We start from the raw sequence: 16931 nt of genomic DNA, 5'->3' as shown, positions 1-16931 counted from the left end.
CTCAGATTTTGCCGTTTAATATGTTGACTATTTATTATCGAGATAACTTGGTTTTTATATATATTTTTAAATGTAGTAGTCTATACTCCAGTAAATTATTTTTTATCTCTGTGATCTGAAATTTATGTATTTAGTAAGTGATGATTTATATTATTAATGAAACTTACATGTATTTGAATTCATAAATTATAGTGCTTATATATTTAAGCGCTATAAATAACTGATGAACGTTGAATATGTTTTTAAGAAATAATTTGTAAAATAAACAAACCTAAATACGCTCTCTCCCTTTCCCTGTCTCAATAAAATATTATAATAAAGGTACGTTAAAAATAAATTAAATTATTGGAAAAACTCCATCTGCTTTTACATAACCTAATCTAACCATTAATTTAAGCTCTTATTATAATATACACAAAACAGTTATAAAATGTAATTGTAATTATATTAATTATTGTTTAACGTATCTATGAGTATTAAATGATTTTGGTATAATTTTATAAGAATATATTCTTCGAACGTTTGATGAACAATTACTTACACCTAAAACCTAATTAATTTTGACACGATTATCAGAAGTTTTAAAATTCTCTTAATATGGTGAAAAAACTCATTTAGGTTATCACATTATGTCTGTAGATTTATCTGAAATTAATTCATCACTTTCAAAATTTAATGGATCAATAAGACTTTATAACGACACGGGTCATTTAAATTTTTAGAAAATCTAAAAGTCACGTTGATTCACAATGCAAAATAATAACCATTTTGAAGTTCATAATACTTAATTTTTGATTATACATCAATATATATATGTGTATATAAATATTTTATAATAATTAATCACAGTGTATAGGTAATATAATATTATTATGGTTATTTATAAATTTTGATCATTAATCACGATGTTTGAAATTTAAATAGGTAGATATACTGATAAATGAAAAATATAAAAATTTACACCATTTATCGTAACTGATTAATAATAATGATATAATCTAAAAATATTACTTTGAAATCACATAAAAATACAATAATTAACATAGTTGTATTCATCAAATTACTATCAGGTGGTGAGGGAGGGGGGGAACACTACGAATTCTATGAAACCTCCCTCGTCGTAAATATATTACTGACACAAACACAAAATACGTATGTGGTGTAAGGATTAGGTTGTGGGTGAGTTGCGGCCCGACGTGTCATTTCTGGTGTTAGAAATTGGCGTATTGCGGCCCGATAATATTTTAGCTGTAGGTGAGTTGCGGCCTGAGTAATTAACAAGTCCGTCTTTACGTTGTTGCTGCAGGCTCGACTTTGTTATTTTTGTTACGCCAAGTTCGTACAGTTGCGTTAAAACCATCATATTTGATATTTCTGATCGATTTCTTGTGCCATACGATCGTACTCGTGCTCAAGTCGTAGGAGCCTTGTGATTAAACGTATATTTACGTGTTTTTATTACACTTCTTTTTTGATTTTGTTACTTACCGAAAAAACATATTTGCAAGAATTTTCACTTTAAAAAACTTAAAAAAATTAAATAAAACACTTAACCACGAATTTTCAATCGTAATGATTGAAACACAATCTATAAGAAGTACATGGCACGAGCCACTAGTATAATACATACCTGTATTATCATCGTATATTACTCGTCCACGTCTATCTCTTTATCCTGTGTAAGCTTCAGGTACTTGAGGTACTTGTATATTATAGTTACAGTAAGCTATACATACAATGGATTATTCTATATGATAAGAATAACTATTGAATTTGGATTCGGACCGACAGAAGTTGTCGCATTACATACCTCGTTATCTATTGACAACCTGCAAACACTAAATCTTATGTACACAACGGTTCACCTGTAATATATTATTATTATTAGCATTTTTATTGAAAAATAAGGAAACAAATTCTATTGAATACAAAATGAATTAAATTGAATGTGTACTAGTCGATAAAAAATTATGTTGTATCACTCGTATTAAGTGATACACACATAAAGACACTTCATCATTGTACACTTTAAACTAACAACCATTTAATCAAATAATCAAAAATTTATCTTGACCAGGTGTTTTAATATTTGGCACTGGTAAAAACTTGTATGATATTATTTTTATATATTCAAGTTTGTCAATTTTGTTTTCTTCTGTTTTATAGTATTATTTTTCTAATATATTTGTTCTGCAATTATTTATATGAGTACTTCTTAGTTTTATATTTTTATATATTTTTTAGAACATCGATGAATACAAAAATATTAGGAAGAGCAATGTAGAACTTGGCGTTGAATAAGCGGTGAAATGTTCTCAGCAATATAAAAGTGACGACTATGGTGTATTTGTTATTTTGGTCTTCTACATTGTACTCTCATTATTAAACAGTCAACAAGTTATTAGTTAAGATACCACATACAATGTTATAAATTTATATCATGACGGTCAGTGACTTAACTGGGAAAAAATCTAGGAGGAGAGGTAAAACAATTTATTTAAAATGTTGTTTATTTTTATAGTTGGTTATATTGGGGGGGGGGGAATCATAATTTCCCCCTCACAAAATTTTCTAGGGAGTAACTGTCCCCCTAGCCCACCATAATTATGCCAACTGTCGTTATTATGGAATAGCAAACGATAATAATATTAGGATGCGTGCAAAAATTAATTTGGGACGCAAATAATATGCAGCCATGTAGAAATCCGATGTCATACTTTTACCATTTTATTTTATTTCCTTTAAATCTCATGACCATAATGATAATTATACGCTAGCATTCTAAAATCGTGAGACATTGTGAGTTATGAGTTATAATCATCATCAAATTTTATCTCAGTGCAGTTGAGTCAAGGAGGTGTAAAATCAAAAGGTTGTAAAAAAGTTTAACACAATTATGTTAGAAAACACTTTTTTACACAAAAAAAACAATCCACTGAGGTTAGGGTACATTTGAGTTCAAAATTTTAAGATGTTTTTAACAAAAAATAAACCATTCTACCGCAGTACTACTATTGTAAAATAAATTACTTCAATAATAATGTAAAAAATATATCATGAAATATTATACTTTATTATATAAGCTGGCAAATTTCTTTCACTTAAAATTGTTTTTTATATACAGTGATAAACATATCATTGAAATTAAATTTAACATATCCATTTCAATGGCCTACTTGGCATAGAGGTAATCAGTCTCTAACTTTTTTATTTTAACGATTTTTTAAAACTTGATTTTAGTTTATTGATTGCCATGATAATAATTTAAACAAGATATAATAGTCATCAAATCATTGTATGTAATAAAATATAAATGTAAAATATTTTAAAATGTAAAAAAGCGGGAAAGTGGGTACCGCTCTGCTGTACATTAGGGGGTGGGATGAACCTCGGACTAGGGTAGGTTAAATTTGAATGCAATGATAGGTATCATTGTATACGAAAAACGACTCTGAACGGAGATGATTTGTCAGTCTAGGATATATTATATTTAAATATTGTCATACATTCTATTTTGAAACAAATATTTTATTTTTAAATTAGGACGCATTATTTGCAAAAGTCATGGTTAATCAATTAATTATTAATTTTTATGAATTATACCTACAAAATAGTTTGCAAATATTCATGGTTTTGACGAATTTTTGTCAATATTTGAACTTCAAATGCTAATAAAAAAAAATTGTGCATATGTATTCTTAAAACCTTTTGATCACTATAAGAATAACTTATGAGGAACTTTCTATTAAATGTTCAAGTATTTTGATTCGACCAAAAAAAATTTATCGACACTTCAAAAAAAAATTTTCAGAAAAATTGAAAACTTCAGTTGTCTATAAATAGCTCAAAAAAATTCAAAATATTTTGAAAATTAAATCATGTAAAGAAAATTTCAATCTAAATAACTGGTAAAATTTTCAAGTATCTACGACTTATACTTTTTAAGTATTAACAAATATTTAAAATCGTTTGAGGATAAATCGTTGTCGTTACGCTATTTCGTAAAAATTTTAAATTCAAACCCACTTAAAATTTTTTCTATAATGAAACTTCGAGTTTTTACTATACCTATTTGAAGGAAAACTTAGGGAAAACATAGTGTAGTATTTTTAATCCTTAGTTTTAAACACAAACAATTTTATGATTTTTTTAACTTCAAAATTACTTACAAATTTTCACGTTTTTGATAGATTTCGTAAATATTTGAACTATAAACATTTATAAAAAAAAAAAAATTGTGACTAACGATTTTTAATTTTTTTTTTTTTGCTACAATAAGAAAAACTCATAAGAAACCTTGTATTAAATTTTCAAATTCTTTTAGTCATCCAACATTTTTTTATTGACATTTAAAAAAAAAATTCTCATAAAAATCGATAATTTCAGTGGTCTATTAATAACTCAAAAAAAGTCAAAATTTTTTGAAAATTAAACTGTATATAGATAACATTAACATTAACATTTAGTAAAAATTTCAAGTATTTACAGTGATTAGTTTTTGAATTACAACCATATAAAAAAATCGATTTGGTCAAAAACTGGTTTTTCGTAAAAATTCCCGTTTTTCCGTCATTTTTTTTTTTGTTTTTCTCGATTTTTTTGAAAACTGTTGGAAAATGTTTACTTTTTACCTTTATAATGCACCAAGGATATTCACTTTTCCATCGGAAATCACTCCCGAAGTTTAAAATTGAAGCATTATTTCGACTATTAATGTTGTACACAGACAAAAAAAAAAAAAAACACACATTGTAAAATCAATACATTCATCACTCCGTTCAGAATCTAAAATATAGTTATTCAATCACTTTCATTAAAAATGATATGTGTGTAATATTGTATTTCAGAGTTTTTTTTTTTCATAGTTTTTATTCAGGGGACCTATTCCACAGTGTAAATAATATTATATTATCACTACTTTATTTTTAATCATCCTTTACGATAGCAAAATTTTAATAATTTATCTATTTATGTGTATAAACATTGTTTATTGTTGATGTAAAACACACATATAATATATATTTAAAAAGTTTAAGTATAAACGTACATCTCATCAAAAGATTTTATGTATAAAAAAATGTACTATACTTTTAAAATTCAATTATTGAAAGTATTTATTATGTATATATACATATAGTTTAGATTTATATAAAATAAATTATTTAATTAGCGATTTTCAATTGGATGAGCTTATAAAAATAGAAATGTTTTTAGATAATATTTTACCATAGTATTGTTTTCAATAAAAATTAGGGAATTTTAGGAAATTTTTACTTTTATTACCTTCAAAGTACCAACTAAATTCAATATGTTAGTAGGAATTACCGTGTGAATGTGGATGTTCGATTTAAATTTTCTGCCTTAAACGTAGTGACAGACAAAAAAAAAAAGTAAAAGAAACTCACGCAACATTATTAAGCTAATATACTAATAGTTCTCTGTTCAGCACCTACTACATTTTATGATGTATCACTAAAAATTTTATAATCTAACAATTTTTTATGAAATAGATTATAAAATAGTAAGAAAACAGATTTGTTCATTCTTTGATTAATTATTGCAAAAAAAATAATATTTATAAGTGCATTAGTATAGTTCCATTTTTATATTATATATATATATATATATGTATTTATTTATTTAAGCACATTATGTACAATTTATAAACAATAGCATTTATAATACAACACAATAAATAAATTTTAAATCTGTAGTGATTAAATTGTTAATAATACTATTCTAGCTCTCATTGTTAAATATTTTATGACTTAAGCTTCCAATTAAATATGAAGTACTTCTCCCTGTAATCATATATATAAATGCTCGTATTTTTATGTTAGTTAGTTATATTTTAATATTGGACATATTTACACCATTATTTTAATTTCCGTAGTGATAGTGTAGATTTTTATATTATACATTTCTTGAAAATTGGCATCAGTAGTTAAATTTTTTTGGAAGCACCAAAATATATATTTGACGTTATTTTTATTGTTATCTTAGTTATTAACATCGATTCATTGATCAACTCATCACAGGAAAAATTGGCATTATGATCATCACGTAAGTTCACATCCCTAGTTGGTTTTGGTTGATATTATATTATGTGGATAGAAGTAAATATATAATGCAATCAGTCATATTTTTATCAAATGAACTTAAAATAAACAACAAAAATGATTAATTACTACTATTTGGTTATTTGATAAATTAATGATTTGTTTTGTGATCTTTATTATAAATATATTATAAGACGTTAGTGTACGATAAAACCTAGCTCAAGTCTATTTTTATTTACACTTTTTAATTCGTTATCATAAGTGAAAACAAATGGGTATAATTTTCAAAGTATTTATACTCTCAATGATAATTTTCAAGTTTAAAATAGGTAAACTATATTAATTTCATGTGATACAATTAATTTTAAATTATGAACTAAATAAAAGGAATTAATAACTCAAGTTTATCAATAAAAACTTTTTTATAATTTGAATCTAACCCTTTAATTTAAAATAATTATTCAAATTGAAAAACTGTTTTTTTAATGTGCTTTTCTTATATTATTATTTTCCGAATTATTTAAAAGTATATTTTGTTTTTAAAACAATATACATTAATTTCTACTATTCAGTCGTTTTTTACATTTAATATATTTTTATTGCTTTGATTTACTTAATCAACTGTATTATGATTGTTATTTTTCTTTCAGTAGATAAATGGATAAAACAAATTTAATATGATTAAGTACAAGAAGTTTTTTTTATTAAATTGTATATTTTTACACAGCACTCAAAATATCAGATACAATGATATTGATATCTGTAGTAGATTACATTATTAAAATAAAATTCTCATTTCTCAATGAATCAAAATTTTTGTTCTTACTGTAAAAATGTTATTTATTGTTTACTTACAAGTATAATCAATAATTTTTAGTCGAATATTAAATTTTATTTTATTTCTAATTTGGTGCAATAAATTTCACATAATCATATAGATAATTTAAGAACACATAAGCTACTATAATAGTATTTTTGTTGCCTTAATAACCATTTTTAGGCATGTTTATTTATACAATAATATAATCATTAAGCCTACATATTAAATGAACATAAAATGTGAAATTTAATATTAAAGAACACAATGTAGGAACGCGGGGCTATCCTAATTCCAAAATAAACCCATATAGCTATTTTTTTATATAGCCAAATTACCTTAGCTGCATGAGAAAAACAATGAATCGAAAATATATTCAAACGAAAATTTGTCTATTAAGCTGATTTTTTTAGAGGTTACGTGGTAACATATTTATATGATATACCGATTTTTATCAGCGACTAAGGTGGTATGTCGTAACAAAAACGAATGAATAAAAAATCACATTATATCTAATCCAAATACATATAATCTATGTTAACACTACAATGATTTAATAATACATATTATGTATATTTTAGTATGAGATTAATATATGTTTACGTGTTCAAAAGATTTTTAAGAAAAATTGAACAGAACAAATTTAATAATTAAGTATGCAAGTTCCTAATTGTCATATAACGAAACTGTGTTTTTTTTTAGATTACCTTCAAAACGATGCAGCCTCTTCATTGGATTAGTGGTATTAATGACCACCGCAGTATTATTTGTGTTCGTATATTCGCTAGTCTCCGTCAAAGAAATTCAGGACCCCGAATTTCCCGAGCCACCATCAAGTTTGCCAATGGGAGTATACGACAAGGTTGGTGTCGTATCTAACGGTGGACCCTGCTCACAAATTGGAGTGTAATATACATTTTATTAATTGTTTAATATGACTTCCTACCTATAGAGCACTGTTTTCTAAATTCAATATTAGGATAAACCACTAATTGGTTATTTTATAATCTTGATAACATTAAATTATAAAATTATTGAATGATCATATTTTAAGTTTTCAATTAATAAAAAGAGTAAGAAAAACACAAATTAAGGATAGTAAAATAAATATTAAAAAAACTCTATTCTAGCATATTAATGTAATCTTCCCGAAGACATAATATATCTTCATGATAATATATATATATTATGTAACAAAATTTTGGACAATTACTATTTAGCCATTTCTTTGACTTGACTAATATATTTATAGTGTTTCAATGTCATAGAATGTATTCAATATTTCTATGGTTTATTTTTTTATTTTTTAAAGGGATGTAATGTCAAAAGGCGGAAATGCAATAGATGCAGCTATAGCTACTTTGCTATGCGACGGTGCAGTTTGTCCACAACAAATGGGTATTGGTGGTGGATTTATAATGAGCATTTACAACGCAACGACCAAAAAAGTAATGATGATCAACGCACGCGAAACGGCGCCGGCCTTAGCAAATACATACATGTTTGTAAATGAACCGATAAAATCTATGTATGGTACGCATACTTAAAATAATAAATACAATTATAAATTATTTACTGCCTGACAATGCCAAATAAACAATATTACACTTATACCAATACCTGCAGTTATATATTTTAATATTAATATTATTTGATGGATTGAAATAAATCGATTTAGAGACGTTATATCTACCTATATTTTATTAATCTAAAAATCTAAACTACTTATTCAGTTTTTAAATTGTACAACCGTTTTAAATAGGTATATATAATCAAGTATTTTATGTTGATTATGTTGTAAGATACTTGACAAATTGCACTTGAATCGTTTATATATCGTGTATATATATTGATCACATTATATATATAAAGATTTATACCAGAATTTTAAATTGAACGGTTCTTGTGAAACTAAACTAACTTGCAATAAAATTATGATTAAAATAGCTTATAAATAAATAAAAATTTATAAAACATATTCATTAGTTTTAATTTTGAAAATCTAGGAGCACTAGCGGTTGCAATTCCAGGAGCCCTTAAAGGCTACTCGACCATATATAACTTATACGGTGGTGGTGTACCATGGGAAACGTTGTTTGATCCAACCATAAAACTATGCGAAGAGGGTATAACGATCAGTGATCATTTAGATTTTTCTTTAAAATTTGATGAAGATTTGATAAAAAATGATACAATCCTCAGGTATAATATGATTATATTACGTCACTTTTCAAATAAATTACTAGATGAAATTCCTTTTAAATGAAAAATTGTTTTTTTCTTAAACTAATGTTTACAAATGTACAATAACGTATTTTTATTTTTAATACATTTAAAACGTTTTTTTTATTTATTATTGAACAATTCATCTGAAATATATTCATTAATTTCAATAATACTAATTATTGGTTGTAAATTATGTAAAACTTAAAAAAATAAATTGATGGTCATTTTTATATAGAAACATTTTTCTCAACGAGAACAGTGGATACTTGAAGACGTCAGGAGAAACATACAGGTTACCAAAGTTAGCAAAAACTCTAAAAATCATAGCAAAAGAAGGTACAAATGCCATATATAACGGATCGCTAACATCAAAATTAATACACGAATTCAGAAAACACAATGGTATTATTACAAAAAAAGACTTAGCAGATTATAAGTAAGTGTACTAATTAACTTGAGTTTAATAATTTTCTATTTAATTGTAAATTATTTTAGAAATTTAAAAATTAGTCTAAAAGCATACTATCTATCATATAATATATTTATCGAAAACATAAAATATATTTCAAAATTATAAAATTATGTTCTTTAGGGTTGAAATTGAAGAATCTTTTTCAGTTAACTTAACAAGTGGACATACAATACATTTAGGACCACCACCTAGTTCTGGTATAATATTAGCTTATATTCTCCGTGTATTAGACGGTATTTTACCGGCGCCTGATGTTGGCTTAGATGAACATCGGTTGGTTGAAGCTTTTAAATTTGGTTACGGTGAACGATCCCATTTAGGAGACCATCAGTTCATTGACGTATCTCAAGTATGTGATTATAAAATTGTATAAAATAAACCTTACAATACTAAATTTATTATTCTTATTTTTTAGATTTATAATAAAGTAAAATCGGATAGTTACATTAAGAGTATAAGAAATAAGATTCTTGATGATTTTACATCGTCAGATCCGAGATACTATGGGGGTGATTTTTATACTCCAGAGGACCATGGAACGGCTAATATAGTTGTAACCGATTCGATGGGAAACGTTGTCGTATGTACCAGTACAATAAATACATTGTAAGTGTTAATTTATGCATTTAAAAAAATGTATTCCTGTTAGATATCTAGTACATTCATTAAGATGTCGAATTAATTTCATAATAGTTTTGGAAGTGGTTTCGTGTCACCCAGCACTGGCATCATTTTTAACAATCAAATGAACGATTTCTCTACTCCTGGAGTCACCAATTTTTACGGAATCCCATCGTCACCAGCCAATTACATAAAACCAGGAAAACGGCCAATGTCTTCTATGTGTCCGACTGTATTTACCGACGATAATGGTGACTTTGTTCTCGGAGCAGGAGCAGCTGGAGGATCAAAAATCACTCTTACTACAGCATACGTAAGATTTATATTTACTCATAATATAGTTATATTTTATTTTTATTTTTACTAAAATTTGTATGATAAAATTATTAACCTTGTTGTATACCTCCTTCTTATAGAATTTTCCGGTCTCTTAGCCATCATTACAATCATTGATTAAAAATATTTTTTTGAACTATAAGTTTCTAAAATTGAATTTTAATTTAATTTATTATTATACAATTTTACTACCTACGATATTGTGTTTATGGAATTTTGAATTCAAAATATACTTGTTCAATTTTAACTGATATATTATTTTAATCATTTTTAAATGTATGCAATTAATAATATTTAAAATGTACATAGCTAACCGTGGTCATAAAACTACTGAAGGATTATATATTAGACTCTAAAAAAAATAAAAACTTTTTTTACCAGATGGCTGCCCATAAATTATGGTATAATAATACGTTAAAAGAAGTATTGGATAAACCTAGAATATACCATCAACTTGTACCTATGGAAATTAAATATGAATATCGAACGACAAAAGTAAAATCAGAATAATATAATATTAGTAACATTTTATTTTACAAAAAATAATTAAATTAAAATCTACTATTATAATTTTTAGAATGTTGTACAAAAGCTTAAAGACATTGGTCATCCAGTAAGAAGGATGGATTATACTCGAGGTTCAGCAGCATCGGCTATTAGTAAATCCCCTACAGGAACGATTGAAGCTATGTCAGATTTTCGACGGCCAGGGAATACATCAGGATATTAATATGACTACGTATATATTGTATATGTTTATCAATTGACTATTTTCAGTATTTTTAGTAGGTATATTCTAAAAGCTTAATCTCAAGTATTAATTATTTAAAGTTATATAGGATATGTGATCTAAAATATTTATTAATATAATTAATAAAATTTAATATATTATAATAATACAGTTATTTACTATGTAAATATTGAAATAAAATTATATTAAAATTTATAACGTAATATAATATTTTATAAATGATAAACATTGTATGCCTACTTATAATTATATGTATATAGAAAATACTTCGAATTTTCTACATACATAAATAAATAATTTAATTTTCAAAATAATTTGACTCGTAATTTATAGACATTTGAATTTTAGAATTTTTTTTGATAAATCTTAATAAACAATTATTTACTTTATAATGTTATGCTTTATATGTTTGGAAATTAATTTTAGTTTTATTTGTATAAATATTGATGAAAATATATTTTTTCGTTTAGTTAAAAAGCTTAAATATTTAATTCAGGATCCCATAGAATTTTTATAGCCATAAAATGTTTTTTTTTAATGTATTAGCTCAACTAATTTTTATAAGCACTGAAAGTTAAAATTTTGAAAATATTAATATTATTCAATTTTGTCAATAATTCATGTGTAAATAAATAGTTTTATAAAATTGTAATAAAATATAATATTGTAATAAAATAGTTTCTATTTACACTAATTATAATATAAAAATATGATTATGGTTTATAAAATTATGGATATTTCACTATAATTAAATACATTTTATAGTATTTTTATTAAATTTTTTGAAAAAAATAATTTAGTATATTGCCATTTTGGTTATTTTTATTTATAATTATATAATTCTAATCGTATTATGCATGTTTACCTTATCCCATAATATCATAGAAATTATAAATAGGTATTTAAAATAATTACTTTTTATAACCTATTGTATAATTTGTGCATGATAATAACATAGTCTGTGTTATTGAAATAAAAATTACAATCACATCAGTTGATCAAAGATTATGCTTATACTACAGTATAGATAGCTATATACCATTTAGGCATTTCATATCTATATAGATCTACCAACAGTGTCCTTTTAGCATAATATACAAGATATTTATTTTATATTTATCAAAATAAAACTCTTAAAAAATTAAAGTAAAATATCTTAAAAGTTATGAATTAATTATTCAATAACAAATCTCTTGTGATGTTAAATACATAAATAACTATTTTATTCCAAACAAAATTATTATTTCAAATTATAATAGTAGTCAACAGTACTGGTAAAATTTATCTATTTATGTTAAACTTAATAATTTCACAATATTATCCTTTTCATAGGTTAAAAGCTCTTTAAATATTTTTGTAAAAAAATATTATAGACTAAAATAATTTGAAGACATGTTTAAAAAATTTAAAACTAATGGTGTATGTAACACTATAAAATGCATAGTAGAAAAAGTATTTTCTTTTTAACACTCAAAGTCATAACTTAGTGTAATTTAACTTTAATTAGACAATCAAACTCAAAATAATAAACATCGATGCATTTCCTCGATAGAACATTTTCATGTTTGTCTTTTTCTTATGTATAGAAACTAAATAAGTACTATTTATTACACAATAATACTTACTGAAGATTATTCTTTAATCATTTTTAATTTATAATAAGTACTAATATAATATTATAAAAATAATATCAAAAAAATACTTCTATCTACAATATTATTGAATATTGTCTCTAATAGAAAATTGGTTGAAAATGTTTAGCTATTTATAGATATTTTATTTGTTATTTTATAATTTATATTGATTATTTTTTTTCTTAAATAATAAGGTTTCTCATTTCCTCATTTTCTAGCTTATTTTTTTCACAGAAATTTAAAAATACCCTATGCATATTTGCACACATTTTATTTAGATTTGCTTAAAGTTAAAATATTGATAAAATTAAATATTTAAACAATAAATAATGATTTTAAATACTTGATTTTATTTTTAAATTAATTTAAATTAGCCATTACGCAGGTACATTTTTTTTTTTTTTTAATGGCACATTATATAATATATTTGCCCGCTTATATATTTACACAATTCTGAAGAACATCGGTAATGACTTGTTAATAAGTTAATAAAAATAATACTATTATATGCAATGATTTAAAATTATAAAATATTCTTAAAAAAAAAAGTCTCGCACCGTAAATTCATCTAGAATCGTTTTTTTACACATTATGATTAAGTCTAAAATGATTACCGTTCCAATCTTAATTATCTATAACTTTTAAATTGTATTATCCATCACATAATAAGTGAATGTGAGTTTCATGACACACAAGTGAATAATTAATCCTGTAGTATTATATATACCAAATCATATATATATTTAATCTATACAACGTTTTTATACTTTATTAGTTTGGTATAAAATAATAAAAACAAACAGTTGCGTATTCAGTTTATAATTGGTTGCGCTGATGATAATACGTATATTACGTATAAATTGGTTTGACAAAATGGTCATAATAATACAATAAATTTAAAAACACTCATTATTTTTTTAGCTTTTTGATAAAAACTTGGAAGACAGACCACTTCGCTGACGCCATGGCTATTTCCAAGTATGTCCAGCTTTTTTATGTTAGTATTATCTAATTACCTTAAAAGCTACTATTGTTTGGTACTATCTAATACCTACAATAAAAATAGAAATGTACGTGTTACGTTAGTAATATATACTTTATGTTCAGAGCATTTTTTAGCAGGGAAATTAAAAAAGTGTTAACAGGAATATTCTTCTCAAATTCATTTTTTTCCGTGTAGTAAAAAAAAAAAAAAAAAATGATTTTCAAAAAAAGTGATGTATATGTTAAAGCGAGTATATCTTGCTTAACACTATTAGTTCTCCAGTTTCTTGTGTAACACAATACCATAATAATTCTAAAATTACCTTTTTAAAAAAGGAGGTATGTGTAAGAAAATTTAACTAGCTTAAACTTTTAAAAGATTCCTGCTAAAAAGTGCTGCAAACAATAAATACATAATATGTTTTTTTTAAAAAACTGTGTTACAGTAAAAATATTTTTAAGCAGTGTGGATGTACTTATTTAAAAAAAATATAAACAATATCTTACAAAAAAAAAAAAAACATTATTACATTAATCTATTGGTGAAAAAACAAATGTTTATTTAACTGCTGTTAGTACAGTGCACATGAATCCAATTCAATCATTTATTCCGTTTTAATTATGATACAATAATTTCATAGTTTAAAATAATTATTTTACTGGTATTAAAAACTAAAGTAATAAAGACATATTATTCATAAAATTCATGGCATCATTAAACTTTGTGTCAAATTTTGTAAATAGAAAATATTATAACGCATGCTCTGAAATAATATAACCACATGCAGTCTATGACTCACACGGAACGTTAATATTTTATTGTTTTTAGATTACAATCCATTCGTTGCTTTCTTTTGCTAGGACTATCGATATTGATCGCTATTGTTTCACTATGGGTAGTAATCTCACAACATAACGTCGCAAATGAAATCCCTGACCCAGAATTTGAATTGCCACCATCGAGTATGCCGATGGGTTTGTACAAGAAAGCCGGAGTAGTGTCAAATGGTGGACCGTGCGCACAAATCGGAATGTAATATTATAATGTATTGACATTAATAACCTGATTATACTCTAAAATTAATTGTTTTGTAAAAGGGACGTGATGGCCAAAGGTGGAAATGCCGTTGATGCTGCTATAGCTACAATTATATGTGACGGTGCTCTATGTCCTCAATTTATGGGTTTGGGTGGAGGATTTTTAATGAGTATATACAATGCCACAACCAAAAAAGTAATGTCAATCAATGCTCGTGAAACAGCGCCATTAGCTGCAACAGACTCCATGTTTGTAAGACCTAAACTTTCTGTGCACGGTACAACCATTAAAACAAGAAAAAAATTTTTCTTATCTATATTTAAATAAATATTTTCAATTGATAATCAATATGAAAATAAATATCAATTTTATTCACTATTATATTTCAGTGCATAATGTTTCTAAATGAAATGAAAACTAAATTATGTATAACGTAATTAAACATATTTCAAATTGAGTGATACTATACAAATTTTAATTTAAAAATATAGGTGGTTTGGCGGTTGCAGTTCCAGGAGAACTTAAAGGCTTTTCGACTATCTATAGTTTATACGGTGGAAATGTTCCATGGCCATCACTATTTGAGCCAACTATAAAGTTATGTGAGGAAGGCATGACAATCAGCAAAACTTTAGCAATTAGTTTAAAACATAACGAAGAATTGATCAAAAACGACCCAATGCTCAGGTATGAAAGCCAAAATTATTTTTGCATATACTTTTTTGACTAAAAATCTATAAAATGATTTATTAGCCATAAAATATGTTTAATGTTTTAATCAATTTTAATAAGTTTAAAATTTGAATAAGATAAAATTAACTTTCATCGAAAATAATAATATTAAGAACAAGATAAACTGATATCTATTCGGTAAAGACTTTACTATGATCTTCTTATTTTGTAATTAAATTCGAGATTTATGAAATTATGAATTTTCGATGAACTTGATAGATATAATGATATTTATTAATGTTTCATTACCCTCGATATAAATACTCAGAAAATTAATACATTAATTTTACTATTAAATATAAAATACTTATACATTTTTCTCTTTCTACCCTAAATACTCATGTAACTACCTTGTATATTTAAAGGTAATTGGAATTTATTCCGTAATAAACAATTTATTATTATTATTATGAAATACATAGTTAAATTTATGCAAAAAATGTTTTCTAGAAAAGCATTCTTCAACGAAAAAACTGGACAAGTAAAGATAACCGGGAAATATCGTTTCTAAGTTGAGAAACTATGAAAGTCTTAGCAAACGAAGGTAGTGATGCCTTTACAACGGTTCGTTAACGAAAACTTATTAAAAGACTTAAAGAGTAAATGGGATAATCACAGAAGATTTAGTCAACTACAGTGAATATATTATATCTTAATAAGCTGTGCCTAATTAATATCAATTTTATATTAATTTAAATAATTGAAAACAGTCAATGTATATTATATTTTCAATTAAATAAATTAAATTTAATTAGTAAGTAAATAAAAGAATAAAGCTATTTCAATACTTAGGTGAATTAAATGTTTTAAATGGACGTGAATATTTACAATTAAGCAAAATAAACATTTTCAGAGTCGAGGTCGAAGAATCACTTTCTGTAAATTTGAAAAATGGACATACATACGCGGGACCGCCACCTGGTTCTGTATGATATTAGCCTACATACTCCGCGTGTTGGATGGTTTATACCAGCGCAAATGCAGGTTTGGACGCTCATCGATTAGTAGGGCTTTAAATTTGGTTACGCCGAAAGACCCATTTAGAAAGTCATAAATTTGTAAAGATGTCTGGAGTATGTCTTAGATCAAATACGTGTTTACGAATGTTTGAATGATTTTTATCATAGATTTACAATAATGTGAAATCGGATACTACATGATAAAATACGTAATAAGATATCAGATAATTTTACTTCGTTAGATCCTACTACGGAGTAATTATAATGTGCCAGACGACCACGGAACTGCCAACATGGTGAC

At 25.1% G+C, this 16931-nt stretch overlaps 1 protein-coding gene and 1 pseudogene across 1 annotated transcript; both read left to right on the top strand.

Annotated features, from left to right (window-relative positions):
- Positions 1-5979: 5979 nt before the first annotated feature.
- LOC112598563 (glutathione hydrolase 1 proenzyme-like) lies at positions 5980-11315 on the top strand. Its single transcript, XM_025345083.1, has 10 exons — positions 5980-6063; positions 7579-7782; positions 8189-8409; positions 8883-9078; positions 9338-9538; positions 9695-9923; positions 9990-10180; positions 10268-10508; positions 10913-11026; positions 11109-11315. The coding sequence occupies exons 1-10, from the start codon at positions 6053-6055 to the stop codon at positions 11259-11261; spliced, it is 1761 nt and encodes a 586-aa protein (XP_025200868.1). The 5' UTR covers positions 5980-6052; the 3' UTR covers positions 11262-11315.
- A 2425-nt stretch (positions 11316-13740) lies between these two features.
- LOC112598575 overlaps positions 13741-16931 on the top strand; it is a 13726-nt pseudogene continuing 10535 nt past the window's right edge.

The sequence above is a fragment of the Melanaphis sacchari genome, unplaced genomic scaffold (genome assembly GCF_002803265.2).
Source record: "Melanaphis sacchari strain LSU unplaced genomic scaffold, SCAv2.0 Contig48_pilon_pilon, whole genome shotgun sequence".
Classification (NCBI taxonomy): Eukaryota; Metazoa; Arthropoda; class Insecta; order Hemiptera; family Aphididae; genus Melanaphis; species Melanaphis sacchari.
This window is presented reverse-complemented; position numbering and strand designations above follow the sequence as displayed.